The following is an 18438-nucleotide window of genomic DNA, read 5'->3' on the forward strand; positions in this document are numbered from 1 at the left end:
GGGGGGGGGGGGTTCTGTGTGTCCAAGGGTAGAGGGCTCCCAGAGGAAGAGGCAGGGGGCAGAGAGGGTTGGTTGTGAATGCCAAGGACATTGGAGCTCGGGGTCAGTGTGTTTGTTTCTTCTGAGGTCTTGTCTGTTTCATCCTCAACCATATATCGTGGAGTGTGTTGTAGATTATTGCATGGTTTTCAGCAGTAATAAAAGACCTTTTATAGTACTGTGCACGTGAATTTACTGAGCAACTATTATGAGCCCAGCTTCCTCCTGTGATAATACTGATGAACAGAGCCAGTATGGTCTTTGCATTTTGGCCCCCTCATACAATGGGGAAGACATTAAAGAAACAAAGGCTCATCAGAAACATCGATATAAAGGAACCTTGCAGGCTACTGGAGAACAAATCATAAAGACCTCAACCTAGGTTGGGATGAGATTAGAAGCAGCTTCTTGAAGAATGGACAAATAGGTGTTGTCCAGGTGAACGATCCCTGGGACAGAAAGTTGGCAACATTCCCAAGCCAACTTGATTTCCATCCCCACTTCACTCAGAAACATTCTGAATCAAAGAGACAAAGGGCACTCATATTATGGAGGGATAAGTCATGTAACATGAAGCCAAAGGGTCCAGCTTTTTAAGGGAAAGAGATTTCTTTCTGGAGTCACAAAGAATCACCCCACAGGGCCCTGTGATGGGGGTGTTAGGATGAACAGCCGCCACATCACATCCCTAACTCATCAATTCAAGGCCCTGAGCTTTCCTGAAGACCTAAGGTGTCCTTTGCTTTCAGCCCCACTTGATGACGATTAGATCAAGTTAGGTGTGTACCACGGATACACCAAGCACTTGGGAAGTCAGCGAAGAGCAGAAGAGAAAGTTCAGAAAAATGCCACAGTCTCAAGATGCCAGAATCAATGGCCTGTGCCCGTGGTACTCGGAGGAGCTATGCCTAGGCCCGCAGCATCAGCAGCCCCCTGGGAATTTGTTGGAAATGCAGCTTCTTAACTCAATTTCAATTGCTTAATCACTTACGTAACTTCTGATGGGGTGGCCTTGGAAGTCCAAAGTCTTGGCATGCAGCCATCTTTGCTCACCAAAGTCATAAAACCCCTACCTACCCCTGGAGGAGAGGGTTGTGGAGAAGTGAACCAATCCTGAGGCCACCTGGGACCTGCCTCATATGTGAGTCTGCATAATAAAACTCCTTTGCTACCATCCCTCACCTGCCCTCTTACAAAAAAAGAGAAAGAAAATAATAAATGCAGCTTCTCGGGGACGCTTTGGAGAGAGGGCCCAGCACTCTGTTTTAATGAGCTCTCCAGAGAGAGATGAGGCTTTCTACTGCTGTACAGAGTTATAGTCTCTGAAACCTACAAGGGCAGTTCTATCCTGTCCTATAGTCGCTGGAAGTTGGAATGAACCCAGTGGCAGTGAGTTTGAATTTGAGTTTTGACTTTGGGAACCAGTGACTTAATCTCATCTTCTCATTACGCCGAATAGGACACTGTGTCCCAGAGAAGCAAGGAATACTTGACTCTAGATAGCAGAGCCAGTAAGAGGCCTGGTGAGACTTGGACAAACTCAAGACCAAATCCATTGCCTACAGCTTGCTATTTGTAGACCTAAGCAAGCCATGCTTTTCTCTTTTATGGTGTGAAAATAGTATCCTGAGTCATACGTTATTGTAAGCATTATATCCATTCATTCATCAACCATTTAATGGGGTTCTACTATTTGGTGGTGTAGTGGTTACATATTGAACTTCGAATTGCACGGTCGGTGGTTGGAAATCGCCAGCAGCTCCGTGGGAGAAAGACTGGGCTTTCTACTCCCATAAACAATTGCAGTCTCAGAAACCCACAGGGAGGTCATTAGGAGTTAGCACGGACTCGATGGCAGTGAGACTATGTGCTAAGAACGTGCAGATGAGAAGACCCCAGCACACAAACAGATATGGATTTTCACCCACCCCCTGAAAAGGAGGAAGAAAAGATACACATTTATATGAACAATGAATTTGAATTTGGGAGGTTTGGGTTATTATGTGGTTAACTATCTCTTTTCAGAAGCAAATTTGGAAGCCTTGAAAGGACCCACCACTGTATCCTCACTCAGCAGGGCCTGATCTCTAATGACTCACTTTCTCTGATAGGAAATCCTCTCTGCAATGCAGAGACTATTCTGTTTTCTAGAGTCTTGTTCTAAACCAAGGCAAGTGGTCAAATTGTTCTGTCTTACAAATGCTGATTCACATTCTAGCTATCAGCATCCTTTTTCTTTTTGTCCTGTTGACAAATTGAATTTTCTTTCTCCTTCTGGGAGATGAAAGGGCACTTGTAAGAGGAGAAATGAGGTGGGAAAATCAAGTAACAATGTCCCAAGGAGTGCTGGGAATGTTACAGCGTGCCCAAACAAATGGGGGCCCTTGGCTTCTGGAGTTGACAGTTCGCGAGGAGGTAGACATGAAGCCGCCGTTGCACAGTTCCGTGTCCAATTTCCTGTACAAATCGTGGTGTCAGCTAGGAAAGGAAGGGGGTGTGAGGGAGGTGTGATGCTAGATGCTCAGCACTCTACCGCCCAGGGAAATTCCACAAGTGGGAGTGGATCTCATTCACACCCAACTAGCCATGCCCCGGGGTCAGTGCTCTGCACACACACCGGCTGCCATGTGGCCAGACGTGGCTTGGGGACAAGCTTGGTTTGGCCTGCACACCACTTTGTGCTCTTTTGCGAGTGAATGACTCGGGTAGGCTCTGGGTACTCTTTAGTTCACTCTGGGACCTTTGACCTCCATCTGGTGCCAAGGCTGGCCTGCAACTTCCGCCACTGCCAGGGCAAGATGACTGGCCCCTCTGTCCAGCAGAGCCTGATGCAGATGACAGACTGCTGACCATTGCATGTTGCTCCCAACTCTCCTTTCCAAATGGGAGGTTTCCTGGCTTGTTGTTGGTTTTATTTTTAAATTGCTACGATCCTGCTCTTTCTCTGCTAAGATGAGTCTGGTAGGCAGAACCTGAGGAGCTGCATACGAACCAAATCAAGAATGTCCCATTACCTGGAACTTCTACAGGTAGAATTGTACCCCTTTGGGGAGCGGGGGAGGGTAAATAGGTTTCCTGTGGGGGTGGGCCCTTTGGAATATGTATCCCCAGGAGTAAGGCGTGCAAAGATGTGGTTGGCCAGAGAAGTTGGCTACAACAGAGTGTTGGTTGCCTCACTAACACCGAGTCTTCCTTCTTGTGGTCCCTTCCCCAATTATCATTCAGGAGGCCAGGCTTCCCCCATTGCAGCCCACATCTGGCTCTACCCAAGAGTCTAGGCGGCACCTAGCTAATGTTTAAGTAAAGCGACAGAGTAGGCATGTGATCCGTGCAGGCTACAACACCTGGAGAAGTTCCCAGGAGAGTCTGGAAAAGCAGCTTCCTCACCCTGTGACAGAACTTCCAGAAACAACCCTCTCCCCTACTCTCTGCATGAGTCTAGGAGGAAGCCTGGATAGCCCCTGGAATTGTTGGCCTCTCTCATGTGCCCACAAGGGGGAGCTGTCTTAAGTAGAATTGACACCAACCAACCAACCAAACCCACTACCGTGGAGCTAATGCTGACTCATTAAGACCGCCTTGTGGGGTCCTGTAACTATTTACAGGAGCTGCTGGTGGTCTCGAACTGCCGACCATGCCGATCATAGGCACAACACCAGCAGGCCTCCCTCAGTAGAATAAGTAAATGGAAAGAAACAGCCCCCTTCCCTTGGTGACACGTTGGACTGTTGAATCAAACCAATCCTGAAGTCGGCCCAACTGCTGGACTTCCATTTACGGAAGCCACGAAGCACCCTATAGTGTTTAAGCCACTGAACAGGTCTTTGTTGTTGTTGTTGTTATTGTTGCGGTCAATGTTTATTTGTTTGTCTGTTTGTTTTTGCTATTTGTGACCAAACACATCCCAACAGGTAAAGAACCGAGCCTGACCCTTCACACCTCCCAGTTCAGCAGGCTGCCTTCTACTGCAGCTTCAGGTTAGAGCACACCAAACGGAGGAAACCTTGAGTCTGTTGCTCAGCACTGAATCCCATCTTCCTGTCTCATTTCAAGAGAAACCCAACACACCTGAACGCGCTACACAACACATGCCAGCAAGTACTCCCAGTGAGGATCAAATATCACAACCTCATTCAGATCTCAAGTGTCGTACTCAAGCTTTTAAATACTCTACTTTGCATTAGTGGCATGCTAGACACATTTTAGAAGCAATGATCTAGCTGGCTGAACAACATTAAGGCTTTCTGGATCATGTTCAATTCCGATGCAAACTCGAATATGTACTTTGTGGGTTTCTGGGAGGAAAATAATGGACTATCCTAAGTGAAATTTATCTATAGAAAAGAGGCAATGCTTGCCCCTAAAGGCAATTATTGGCACCGAGCTCCTGAATTTTTAAATCCCTTGAAAAGTCCAAGAACCTATCCGAAAATTGAGATTTGATTTCAGAGGTAATAACTGTCATTGTAAACAAACAATTAAAAAAAAAAGCTTGTAAGAAACGCGGCCCAGGAAGAAACTAACGGCTCTAGACCCAATCACAAGGGTCCCTTCTCTTTCTTAATCCCTAGCCCAACGTTATGCTCAAGCAATGCACACGGGGAGCGTGGGGGACAGACACACAGCAGGGCCTGATGAATCACAGAGCAAAGTGTGGCCCTTCAGGGTTTAGGAGCCTCTTCTCTGAGGGTGGGGGCAAGGTGTGTGTGTGTGGGTGGTTGTCGTGAATTGGGAGTTTGAGGGCAAAATGAGCTTAAGGCCTATCAGACAGGGCACATGGTAGCCCCATCATATAGGTGGAATTTGGTGGGGGGTGTGGGCAGAGAAATACTTATTGTCGGGGAACGAAATTCACTATGTTCTCTGCCTCAAGCCAGACTCATGTGGGGCATTTTGGTCAATCGAGGGCGGCTTACCCACCTAGAGGCCTCACTCCAGATGCTCCGTGCTCTACCCCACGAGCGGGACAGAGAAGTAACTGGTGGGAGTGGCGGCAGAGCTGACTCAGTGGGGACATCACAGCTGTCTTCAACTTTCTGAAGGACTCTTCAGCCTTAGGGGGGTGCATGCTGGACCAGAATGCTGATGACTCTTGACCTTTCATCCTTTATCTCAAAGAGGGGACACGGAGAAAGCTGGCCACCTCCAAGCGGATGTCCGTCTAGCCCTGGTGCCATCGTGTCGGGGATGGACTGCTGCGGTTTTGGCAATGAAGGAGTCCTGAGCGACAAGCCTTCCGAGTAAACCCAGCACTTGGAAGAGCAGCGTGGCCCAGTCCAGATCTCCGTGGGCCTGGCAGAGACTCAAAAGGTGGAGGCCACTGCTGGAGGCTGCACATTGCAGCTCCGTTCTGCTCCTTCGATCGGGATCCATTTTGCACTAGAGCAATTGACAGAGCAATAAGGGGAAGGCAAAAGGCCTTGGTAGGGGAGACGAAGCTCCTGAGGACGGAATGATTCCAGGAAAAAAGATACTTCCAAGTTCAAAGGGAGCAAAGCCCATGCACAACAAGAACAACAACAACAGCTAACACGACAGCTGCAAAATGACCGAAAGAAACAAACAGAGACAAAATCTCAACAAGATAAAGTTCCACCAAGAATGCGAAATCTGTGCTCATGACCCAGGAAAAGAAATCTCTCTCTTTCGGTTTTCCCCTTTAAGCATGGGCGGCAGCTTATTCCGCGCAGTCAGTCCAGTGTCGTTGGAAGCTATGTTGGAAGCTTAACAGGCAAAGGACAGATGCTGAACAGCCTTCGAGACACGTTCACCTGATCCGGCGCTTGTCAAAAAGAAACAGCCCAGCTATAAACACCCTTTGCGTGCCCGTGGGAACCTCTCATTGCTTTCAGGATGGCTGGGACTTGATCGGTTTATGTCAGGGAGAGGAGAGCCACCCCACAGAGTTGTGACTGCTCTTTCTGGAACTGGGAAACAAGCACGCGTAGGAGTGGCCTACATTTATGAGCTTGCTTTTTTGGCTTTACTGCTCCTGTACTGCTGTCACAAGGGCATGCGCAATGGCAGCTAGAGGTCTTGTGCTGTCTAAAGGGCATTCAAACAACCACACAACCACCCAGGCAAACCGCCACTGGAAGCAGACAACAGTATTTCTGGGTAGTTAAAGGAACCACAGGGAACTGGAGGCAACTTGCTCGAGTGCTGTAGCAGGACAAGAGCCCAAGGGGACCCGAAAAATGCCCAGGGGCAGTGGGTCATGGTCCTGTGGACAGACTCCAAGCTCCCCCTTTCATTCAACAGGAAACAATGAAGGGTTCAGCAGACTTCCATCAGCACTTAGTCAAAACTACTCACAGACTCAACCTTGAGCCCCAAACATAACTATTCTGCAAAGGCTGGCAGATGCAACTCATTCATGCATCCTTCCGGTCATTCATTCCAAGTGCCCTGCAGCACGTGTTTATGGAGCTAGATCATCTTGTGCCCGAGGTGCTCATTGTCAAGTTGAGTGTGATGGTACCCTACAATTAAGTCTGATGGATAAGTGGACAAAACCAAGCCTGGAGAGGTGGACGGCCAGGGTCTTATCATCTGGGGCCTGCAGACACGCACTCCCTCCCTCCTTCAATGCCATGACGTTGATAACACAAAGGAGAATGCCCCTGTGGGTTTCCGGGAATGGAAACTCTTTATGGAGTAGAATGCCTTGTCTTTCTCCCTCAGGGAGCCTCAACTGTTTCAAAGTCATCTGGGCACTTGCTCCCTCATCGCCATGACATTGTTTGGGCCCGAGTAGCTAGTTCTCACTGTGGTTGGGATCCGGAAAGTGTTTTAGAGCTGTCTCCCCGGGTCTCGCATTTGCTCCATGGGGACTGTGTCCAGTGACAGTCAGCCTGAGACGGCCTGGCACGCCCCAGCTTCATTCTGGTGGGCTTTGGATTAATCAGCGACTGGGACCATCCTGCTGTTTCTGGATGTGACGATGCACCAAGGAACTGATCAAACCATTGGGTTTCTCACCCCATTTTTAAGCAGAGAGAATGTTTGCTACTCTTTATGGTCACTTCTTTGTCCCCTCTCATCTACATGCTGTCTTTCTCTAAAATGCCCCAGGAAGAGACCGAAATCCCATGCAATTGACTAGGAAGGTTATTTTGAAGCACTGAGTATGCCCAGTAGTCCCATCCTAGGATTTTCACATCCAATTTATGTTGCTAAGACAGCCAGAAAACCCCGATGGTCCCTGCAAAATAATAAATGTAAGAGCCCATCTCCAGCTTACAAACAGAGGCAGCTTCGCTCACTGCCACTTGCACATTACTGTGAGTATTTTAGAACTTAGGCTTTGGAGGGTTCAACCCTTGAAAGCCACCTTTGAGCGCTTTGGCTTTGTTCATTTTCCAGAGTCATCAGGAAAGGGTTGTCTGAGGAAGGGCAAAGGCTCATGGGCTAGCTCACTCATTCCCACGCTGTTCAAAACTCGGTTACATGGAAATAAATGAGCACTGCTTGTGGTGGCAAATCAGGCCTTGGCCTTCAAGTGGTGGCCTACTGAACCAGCTGGCTTTGGCAAGTCATTTTCATGAGCCACTCAGACAAGATCCTGTGGCAGAGTCTGCGTGTCCACAGCTGGTCTCGCCATCTCTGCTCAAAGTTAGTGGATGACCAAACTTGGTTGTCCCTATGGAGCGGTCACGCCGACTAGAACTTGTGCATTTGATTTCAAATCCCAAGCTCTCAAAGCAAAGAAAATGTTGGAATAATCTCAGGCCAAATCAGGCTATGAATCTTTCTGGCCCTGGAAGCCACATTTCATCCTGGACTATGTAACTTCCTGAAGTGCCAGTTCTCTATTTCCTTGTGCACCTCACTCCAACAAGCAAACAGCTCTGTGGGCTTGGGTCAATGCAAAGCCACCCATTTTCTAATCCAACATGAAATATTTAGTTAACCCTGGGAGAGGGAACAAAGCTTTGAGAAAAGCCGAGAAAAGCTAATCCTTGGTTCCCCTCTCCAAGGTATTCCTGTGGAAGTCAGGAGTTAGTAGCAACTCTAGCTGCACCACTTGGTGCTGTTCAGGAGGGCCACTGAGCCACACGGAACTTTGGATCCCAGTGCTGCTTTCCAAACACAATCCACTGTGTTTGATTGGGGGAACACACAAGATAAGCCTTCATCTAGCCAAAACAAAACAAACAAATAAACAAAAGATAACACAACAAAGCAAAGCAAGGCATAATTTGTCATGGTGGACAAAATTATCAAGTCAAATCAAATCCCCAACTTTTTCAATACCTGGGGGCGGGGGCAGAAAACAATTTCCTCTTCTGGGTGAGTGTTTTAACTCTAAGCAGTCCCTCTTCAAACTTAAACAGATGCAGGTCAGAAAAACCCAGTTGCTTTCCACCTAGGCCCAGGTCATGGAATTTGTCAGACCTCAAGGGATAGAATCGGCTAAAAGTACAAAGACATGAAAGATTTCCCTAAAACCCCAGGGAACCATTGGCACATCAGGGGTTGATGAAGCTGGCAACGATGCAGGATGGATGCAGGCTAGCCATCTCAGTGCGTGTTCCTGGCTTGCCTGGATGGGTCCCAACTCTGGCCCACCTTGCTGCTCTGGTGTCATTCACTCCCATTCTCAGAAACATTGCAGGCTTCAGGTGTTAGGGCCAAAGCTGAAGGCAGGATGGATCCACTGTGACTCTCTAGCTCCTGTGTATTTTGCACACTTTTCACATAAGGACTTAACAGTAATGACACCTTTCGCGGTCCTATCTGTTGCATGCACAAGACCACATTGCCTCTATGCAGTGTCACCATTTTGAGTTTGTGAGTATTCATAAGGAGATCAACTAGCACGATATAAGAATTTATTGCCGTGCTTTTTATAGAGAGTCCCAGTGGTGAGTTGGGTTGCTAACTGCAAGGTCAGCAGTTTACAACCACCAGTTGTTCCTGGCGAGAAAGAGGAGGCGGTCTCCTCTCAGTAAGATTTATAGTCTCAGAAACCCTAGGGAGCTGTTCTACTCTGTCCTATAGGCTCAGGAAGAGTTCGAATCGACTCGATGACAGTAAGTGTCCACTCTTCTTGTTTGTTCTGGTCCTTCTTATATCTCTGGAAAATTGAAATGAGATTTCTTTCCTTGTCTGAAAATGACATGTAGGTTTTTTTTTTTTTCATTATCTAACTTTGTGTAAAATAGCGGGCACACGTTGTAAAGGGTCTTATTTTCGGCTCTCCGACCTCAGCAAATTTCACTGTTTCTTTTCAGATTGGTTAAGACAGAGTCTTCAATGTGGATTGCAGCTCGACGTAAAGAAAACCCCAACCTTCACGACTGGCTCCATAGCCAACATCACGAAGAGACTGAAGTTGTCAAGGGTTTCTTTTTCCTCGGATCCACAGTCAGTGCTCATGGAAGCAGCAGTCGAGCGATCGGATGAAATATCGCGCAGGACCTCTTTGAAGGGCTGAGGAGCAAGGATGTCACTTTGCTATCTAAGGTGTGTCTGCCCCACACCACAGTATTTTCCATGGTCTCATGTGCATGTGAACCAGTGAATGAGGAAGATCGCAGAAGAATCAATGCCCTTTGTCGGTGACGCATCTTGAAAGTACCGTGGACTGTCAGAACAATGAATGAACAAGTCAATCTTGGAAGAAGGACGGCTAGATGCTCCTTACAAGAGAGGATGGGGAGACCTCCCCTCCAATGCTTTGTATTTAGTACCAGGAGGGAGCAGTCCCAGGAGAAGGACATCGCGCTGGGTAAAGTGAAAAGGAGGACGTCCCTCAGTGAGATGGATTGACACCGGCCTTGCACTGATGGGCTGCAACATAGCAACAACTGTGAGGATGGCACAGGGCCAGGTAGGGTTTGGTTCAATTGCACACGGTGTCGCTATGCATCCAAACCGACACTATGGCACCTGACCACATGAGAAACCAACCAACCAAACCAAAGCAAACCACACCAAACCACAAACAGACGAGCGGTTTCTAAAAAAGGTTGCGCTTTAGGGTTTCCTGAGATGACTAAGTGATTTCAAACACCGATCTCGGTTGCTGAGGCTTTTGCATCACTGCAAGTTTGGGCATCGGCTCCACTGAGTGTTCGACCCTCACTGCCAGGGCACCGAGCACAGTCACCTTCACTGCAATGCATCCCCTCACTCATTCTGCAGCTTCTGACAGACCGAAAAGGTTGAAGTTGAAAAGGCTGGTACTTGATGTTACATGTTACATTTCCACTCTTTCCAAAAAGAACCCAGGCTTGAGGTGGAGGTTCATTCATAGCTCTATGGAACCAATAAAAGAAACTGGTGGGGGTAGGGGAGCTGATTCTTAGAAACATTAACAGCTTCTGAGCCTGCAATGGCCAAACTTGACAAATTGGAATTCCAGTCCCTAGCAAATCAGAGGGATTAAAACGAAACTTTTCCCACACCATGCTCTTGGTCCCCCAAATTTCAAAGCAAGTTATGCCGTGTCTAATCCCGTTTCCTCCCAAAGCAGCTAACAAAATATCCCCAGATTAATGAGCATTTCATGACCCAATATAGATGGAAGTGAAAGATTCTGGACTATGTGGTGAAATACAAAAATGAAAATGATCATACAGGCAAACATATGCGCGCCTGGCAGATCTGTGTGTAGGGTGATCCTGCATCAGGCTCAGACCCACAGGTTCTCTGGAACCTGACTGGCATCTCCCTGCCACCCTCCCCATGCCCTCCATCATTAGAAGGGTGGGCAACCCTGAGTTTACCCCAGAGGCTTCCACTCCAGCTCTTTGCCAGGTTTGCCCTGTAAGATGGAATCTGCTGCTTCTCCCCAGAATGAGGAAAAGGCAAAGCGCCCGGAAACTTCCCTGCGAACACTCCTAGCAGTGATGTCCCTGCCCACTGGCTGGCTGGCCCCTTCAAGAAAGCAGAGGGAAGGAAAGAGAAGGAAGCCCTCACAAGTCCAAGGCCACAGAGCTCTCCTTGACGCTATTCACGGCAATTGATTTCAGGAGGTCATTCATTTCAGCACTCTAGCGGTCACTTTCTAAAAAATGCCACAAAGTTATTTTGGACTAGGAAAGGACTACCTGAGACCTCACCGGATTCTCTCGCTGTCTCCAGCTGATGATGGAGTAGCAGTACCATTGAGGAGAAGACGGAGTGGCATTGCCTAACTGACTTGCTCTGGTCATTTCTGTTTTCCATGGGAGGTCCCGGGCGGGCGAGTGTAAAGGATTGAGTGTGTAGGCCTCATGGCAACAGTAGCGAGGTAAGGTTAAGGTTATGCTCTACTAAACAGAACCAAGGCCAAAGCGCAAAAGAACCTCCGGTTTTGTAAAAGCTTATTTGGGGGAATGTGTGTGTGTGTGTGTGTGTGTGTGTGGTGGGGGGTTGCAGAAGGAAAGGAAGAAGGAAGGGGGAGGGAAAGAATGGAGAGGAAGTGAAGGGGAGGGATAGAGGAGGGGGAGCTGGAGTGAGGAAGAGAGGGAGGAAAGGGAGGGAGTGCAGGAGAGGAAGAGGGAGGAAGGGAGGAGGCTGAGAGAGGGGCGAGAAGCAGGAGGGAGAGAAGCAAGTGAGAAAGGGGAAAGAGTAGGGGCGAGAGGAGGCGAAGAATGGGAGGAAGGGAGATTCTGACATATAGGTGTGTGTGTGTCTAATGCGTAGTTATGAAATTGTCAGGCAGTCCCAGCCTTGCACTCCTGCAAAGTGCTCACCCCAGTGGCACCCCTCTCACCCCACAGGACCCTCGTCTTGGGCCAGGGCAGCCAGAATCCTGCAGTGTGTTTATGCTCAATCTTAGCCACAGAATACTATGTAGGAGTGACCGTTGTGACTTGCTTAATTGTAATATTTTTGGATGATATGAATATGAACAATAAACTTGTCTTGTCAAATCTTTCTACAAAGGAATACACTATTATACCTAGTGACTGAGTGGAGGCCTTTAAATTTCTTTTTCTCTTGTTTGTCTTTTAATTACTACTTCATTGTCAAATGAGTTATGGCTGTGGGTTCACAAGCGCTAATTACCACAGTACTGTAGCTAAAACACCAGGCAATTTGACGAAAACATTGGCAGCACAGAAACAACAGTGCAGAAGAAACCACGTTGTTGGAATCCTCAGTGCAATTCGATGACAATAACAGCTCTGACTGGAGGGCACTAGAAGGTTCAAGAACTAAATTAGCATAGTGTTTTAGCCTTTAGGGATATGGATACATATAAGCAGGAAGGACACACTGAGTCAAACTTAAATCAAAAGAACACAGGACAAAATGCAAGCCTCGAGTTGCAATGTTGAAAGATTCTATGGGTGATATATTGAATGATGCGGGGAGCATCTAAAGCAGATGGAAAGAATACACAGAGTCACTACACCAAAAAGAACCAGTCGACATCCCACCAATTCAAGAGCTAGTATAAGAAAAAGAACCAATGGAAATAAACAAAGAAGTCCAAGCTACACTGAAAACATTAGCCAGAAACAAGGCTCCAGGAATTAACGGAAAACCAATGATCATCAGGGTTGTATCCTCTCACTCTACTTATTCAGTCTATATGCTGAGCAAATCATCAGCAAAGCTGGGCTCTATGAAGAAGAACTCGGTTTCAGGATTAGAGGAAAGCTTACTAACAACAATGGAGATGCAGATGACACAACACTGCTTGCTGGAAGTGGACCTCTTTAAAGGGTTGAGAAGCAAGGATGTCACTTTGAGGATGAAGGCGCTTTCAATGGCCACATATTCATGTGAATGGGGGACACTGAATAAGGAAGCCTGAAAAGTGTGGATGCATTTGAACTAAAGTGCTGGCAAAGACTACTGAAAGTACCATGGACTGCCAGAGGAACAAACCAATCCATCTCGGAAGAAGTGCAGCCAGAGTGCTCCCTAGAAGCCAGGATGGTGAGACTTGGTCTCACGCATTTTGGACAGGTTGTCAGGAGAGAGCAGTCCCTGGAGAAGGACATGCTGCTTGGTACAGTAGAGGGGCAGCGACAAAGTGGAAGGCCCTGAACAAGATGGATTGACCCCGTGGCCTCAGCAATGGGCTCAAACATTAAGAACAGTAGTATGGATGGCCCTTGTCCGGGCAGTGTTTCTTTCTGCTGAAACCAGCTCAAGAGCACCTACAACAGCAGCAATAACAACCTGGGCCTATGAAAAATGCTTGTTCTTTTTGTTAACTGATTACAGGTGCATTTTTATTAAGCACATGATAAAGAATCAGTTTCTACTGAAACTGCGCAAAAATTTTTAGGCAGACTGGAGATCCCCTTGAAGAGGGGTCTCGGGGAGGAGACGAGCCAGTCAGGGTGCGATTTAGCAACGATGAAAAATACAACTTGCCTCTAGTTCCTAAATGTTTCCTCCCCACCCCCACTATCATGACATGAATTCTACCTTGCAAGTCTGGCTAGACCAGAAGATGTACACTGGGACAGATAGGAACTGGAACTACTGGGAATCCAGGGCAGATGAGCCCTACAGGACCAGTGGTGTGAGTGGCGATACTGGGAGGGTAGAGGGAGAATGAGTAGGAAAGAGGAAACCGATGACAAGGAACTATATGTGACCTCCTCCCTGGGGCACGGACAACCAAAAAGGGGGTGAAGGGAGACGTCAGACAGGGCAAGATATGACAAAATAACAATTTATAAATTATCAAGGGCTCATGAGGGAGGGGGAGCGGGGAGGGAGGGGAACAATGAGGACCTGATGCCGGGGGCTTAAGTGGAGAGGAAGTGTTTTGAGAATGACGAGGGCAATGAATGTACAAATGTGCTTTACACAATGGATGTATGTATGGATTGTGATAAGAGTTCTATGAGCCCCTAATAAAACCCTTTTAGGCAGTCCGTTGGGTGTCACCCCCTCGGATCACATCTCCTGGTGTGGTCCACAACTGCCCACAGCCGTTGAGTGGTCCTGCTGCCTAGGTTCTGAGTGCCACCCATGCTTTCGGAGGCTCAGAACTTGGCCAGTTGACGCCACTGGCGGCGGAGAAGCATGCAGTGCGCTCCAACCGGGCCTGCTGCTTGTCCTTCCACAGGCCCCAGCTTTGGCCGCCATCACTCTCTGCTTTCTGTTTTCTTTTCTCTCCCCTGACACAGTGACCAGGGTGGAATTCGTAGGCCATCTACTCATGGGGAAATGCCATGAGAAGGCCCAGCAGGCTGCTGATGCCCCCGTGCTGGGGGATGAGTGGGGTGAAAGCATTAGTAAGGACAAGAGGAAGAACAAACCCGAGAATCCTTCTCCCCTTTCCACCAGGCCTGGAGTTGCAAGGCCTAGCACAGGGCGGCCCTGTGATGCCCGTCCACCTCCTGGTGGGCATGGAATTGGGGGGGGAGTGCTGTACACTTCCCCTACTGAATAGCCCCTGCTTTCAAGAGCTGCCAGATCTGACCACACAGAGGCGGAAGTTCAGGTCTCCATGAGAGCAATCTTATTCAGCATGGACTTTGTACCTAACAGGTCTGTTCAGAGTGTGGGTTTAACCCATGACGTCCTCACCACAACTTCTTTGGAATAAGAAACCTTCTCCGGGAGGTTAAGGCACGGAGGATAGAAAGTTCTGGAAGCAGTGTCGTGTGTGTGTGTGTGTGTGTGTGTGTGTGTGTGTGTGTGTGTGTGTATGGGGTGGGGGTGTTAATCAGTGTGAGCTCTGTAGCCAGATGTCCTGCTTTGGCCTGGCCTTGCTGTGTGACAGTGGGCAATTCGGGTCACTTCTCTGTATCTCTGGGAACTAGAGCCAGCCTTAACTCTAAGGATTGATGTGAGGAAAGGCAGAGAAAGTAAGAGTCCTGGCTTGTAATCTCGGTCCCTGGGGCAATTACAGCATTTCTGGGGAGTGCTCTATCCTGCCCCTCACCTCAGCCCACTGGGCTGCTGGGCCCACTTCCCGAACACTTTCTTCAGCCCCACGTTGGTCAGTGTTAAGAAGTTTCTCTCTGAACTAGCTGAGCCGACTCCGGGGCAACACAGACAGGCTACCAAGGGACCCCGATGACGACAAAACAAAGTGAAAAGGCTCACAATGATAGATGGTGATGCGTCTCCAGGCTGAGCATCTTCCCTGCTAACGAAAGGGTCCCAGGCTTGGTGCTGGTGCTCCACCGAGCTAGCTGCAGAAGTCCATGTAAACAGATGGCAACAGCCCTATAACAAAATCAAACCACAGTGCTCCTGAACCCTGGCCTGCCTGCTGGCCCATGCCATGGCCCCAAGCACCTACTGGGGGAGCGATCCTTCAGGGCCTGAGGCGGAAGGAGCTGCAGGAGTTGGACAGGAGACATAATGTGGGAAGGGAAGACCAAAGGAAAGGCTGAGGGTGCCCTGTGGTGGGTGGGGGCAAGGCAAGAGCTGCCAGTACTTCCAGGTCACTAGATGGGGCTGGAGCCTAAGGAGGGAGGGGGACCAGATGCTGGGCCTCTGAAGATTTCCGAGAGAGTTTGACACAGGATCAGATCACTGAGCAAGACAAGCAGCAGAGTAAGGGATGACTTCAGGGTGAGGGTGGGGGGGACTGGCTAAGAGGTGACTGTGAAAGTTCAGACCAAGAATTAAGAGGGATCAGATCAATGGAGAGGTGGGCATCCTTGGAGGGAGAGCTCCTTTTGGTGGGCTGAAGCCAGTGATGAGCATTCAGCCACAGGGGTGGGCTGGCCCTCATTTGGGAAGACTGTGGCATTCCCTACCCCTTACTGCCTCATGGTGAGATGCTGCATGGAGGGTCCCTGTGGCAAGGACTGGCAGAGTGAGCTTGAGAAGGAAGCCTCCCCAAGGTGAGCTTTGGATTGGCTTGACTTGGCGCCAGAGGACCCAGTGAGGCTGTGCCTGGATTTCTGACCCACCGAAATGACAAGGGAACCCATGTGTGTTGTCCTGAACGGATGCTTTGGGGATCCGCTGGATAGCAGGATGGCTAAGATCACAGGCGAGGAGGGTAGGGGAGCAGACTCAAGCACTTTCCCGGGGAGTCCAGGCTCTGGGGTCTGACAGGGCTCCTGTTCCTGTTCTGTCCCTCGCTACCTGTGCAAGTCTGGGCATTTACATTCCACGAGCCTTCATTTCTTTTGGTCCTGACATTGAGATGTTCAGAGGAATGACTGTACAAGAATCTGTCTTTTTCATTTTAGGGTCTGTCCAGTGAGGGATGCACACAAGTTGGAGGTGGCATTTCTGGAAGGTTCAGCATACATCCTTATGCTGAGATTGAAATGCTTCCGGGCAACGTCCTCATGTCCTAAGATGCTGCACTGACCCTGCATCGGGCACACACTACATAGTCCAGTGCGAGTGAGGGGAAGTGCAGGGGGTGCGCAGGTGGGTGTTGGGGTGCAATTTGGACTTGTTTCCCTTTTACCCTTTCCCCTGGGAGTGCTTTGTGGATGTGGACTTTTCCTCCTGCAGAAGTTAGAGACCTGAGCCGACAGGGGAAGCGGCGCCTTGCCTTCCCAAGCATGCAGAACTTAGATAAACGTTTGCAGAGTCCAGTCCAGTCTTACAGCCTGGCATTGGCCTCCAAGATCAACTAACCATGGCAAGAAGACACTGTCCTTATTTCCAAAACAACGCCATGTCACTAGACGGGAGCTGGACTTACCTGTCTGGGCTCCGAGGGCAGCGATCGCGGCAGGCACTGGGGCTGCTGGATCATTTGTTGCAGTAGGAACGAAGAATGATCAGGCTGCTGCTGCTGTTGCTGCTGCTGCTGCTGCTGCTGCTGCTGCTGCTGCTGCAAAGTGAGGGTGGCAGTGGTGGAGGCAGTGGCCGAAGAGGCCTGCGTCGCGGTCGCCATGGGTTGCTGCAGATAGTGGAGCAGGGAAGGCTGCCTGGAGGAGGCTGGCATGGAGGACAGCTTCTGAGGGCCCAGCTCTGAGACGAAATGGGACAAGGGCTTGGTGTTGCCAAAAGTGAAAGGCTCCAGGGTCCCTGGGCTGGGGCTGGCCAGCCCCTGCTGCATGATCAGTCTCAGGGTTTGGGAAGAGCCTGTGGGCATGGGCTTAAAGATCGCACTTGCTTGCTGCTGCAGTGGCAGTGGCAGGGGGGGCGGCTGCTGGCTGAGGGGAGTGCTGGTGGGCGTGAGGCTCCGGAGCAGTGAGCACTGCTGAGTGAAGGACTGCTGGGGCAAACTTGGGCTGGAGAGCTTCTCGGGACGATAGGGTGGCGAGGGCCCAGGGTTGCTGGCGGGCAGAGCGGACAGCAGGCGTCCCTGGGTGTTCTTAATGTTCGAGGACACCAGGTTGGCAAGAATGGAGCTGGGCGGGGTGAAATGCTGCTGCTGGCTGAGGGCTGGGCTGGAGAGCTTCTCGGGAACGTAGGGCATGAGGGGCCTCAGGGCAGTGCTGCTGCTGGTAGCCATGCCTGTGAATAAGGCATTGGGAGAGCCCTGGAGACTGCTGCCCGGCAGGTTGCTGGATGACATGCAGGACACCATGAGGTTCTGTGGGGTGAACGGTGGCGGCGGGTGTGGCGACGGCACTGGGTGGTAGGGTGGGGAGAGGCCTGGTGGAGGCAGACCAGACCAGCTGGGTGGGGGCACTGGCTGCTTGGTAGCAGAGCCCTGCTTGTTGGCTGCCAGTGCCTTCAGCTGGTGGGCATGGTGCCACTGAGGCACCCGGGGTGGCGGCACCGCAACTGAGCGCAGTGTCTGCCCCTGGATCTTGCTCTGTGCTGTCGAAGAACTCGAGGAGGCCATCTGCTTACTGGTGGAAGGTCCGGGGTAGTTGATCCCAGTGGAGGAGAGTGGTAGATGGAGGGACCCACCGGCACCTTGGCTGCAACTCGAGTTGCTGGGGCCCAGACCCTCCAAGCGTGGCATGGGCACCGCAGGCTTGGGAGCTGGGGGAATGGCTTCCGGGGGTTGCTCCAAAACTAGCGGTTCCTCTGGCTTGCTCCCGAGGATCTTCTCAAGATCTAGGTCACTAGCAGAAGGCTCTTGAATTTTTGTGAGCTCCTCCAGCAGATCTTGAAGTTCCTGGTCTACAGCGGACATGCTGTTAGGCACGTTGTTGGCTTTGTCATAGTAAGGGACAATGGGCCCTTTCAACTCCATGTCTGTGGCTGGGGGCACCACAAATGGGGAGCCCATAAGGTCGCCGTTCATGGGGTTGTTTTCCAGGAGGAGTGGTTGACCAACTATGGCCATAGAGGTTGCTCCTGGGTTCATTGGCATCGGAGGCACCGGAAACTTGGCACAGGGGGCACTGGGATGGGCACTCGGGCCCATAGAAAGGGTGACATCTTCAAGGCAGGGCCTCTTAATATTGTTAGGGTAACCCCCATCAGCCATGCCTGAAAATTGCTGGAAGTTGTCTCCCAGTTGTTTCCTCTTACTGGTGCCCCGTGGCTGAAAAAAGAAGAGAAAGAGAGTGTGGCATTGTTAGCAAGGCTTGGCGCGCGCGCACGCGCGAACGAATG

At 50.0% G+C, this 18438-nt stretch overlaps 1 protein-coding gene across 3 annotated transcripts in view; it reads right to left on the minus strand.

Moving 5' to 3' along the window:
• Positions 1-18438, minus strand: part of MAMLD1 (mastermind like domain containing 1) — a 124982-nt gene that overhangs the window by 19950 nt on the left and 86594 nt on the right. For 2 of the 3 annotated variants that reach the window (XM_045285521.1, XM_004715619.2), the window contains one exon: positions 16622-18367. In XM_045285521.1, coding sequence (XP_045141456.1) covers positions 16622-18367 — 1746 coding nt within the window. Of the gene's footprint in view, positions 1-15051; positions 15175-16621; positions 18368-18438 lie in introns of all 3 variants that reach the window. The other variant, XM_045285522.1, reaches the window with a different exon arrangement.

The sequence above is a fragment of the Echinops telfairi genome, unplaced genomic scaffold, assembly GCF_000313985.2.
Source record: "Echinops telfairi isolate 266 unplaced genomic scaffold, ASM31398v2 ScPeMD7_7472;HRSCAF=8510, whole genome shotgun sequence".
NCBI classification, from domain to species: Eukaryota; Metazoa; Chordata; class Mammalia; order Afrosoricida; family Tenrecidae; genus Echinops; species Echinops telfairi.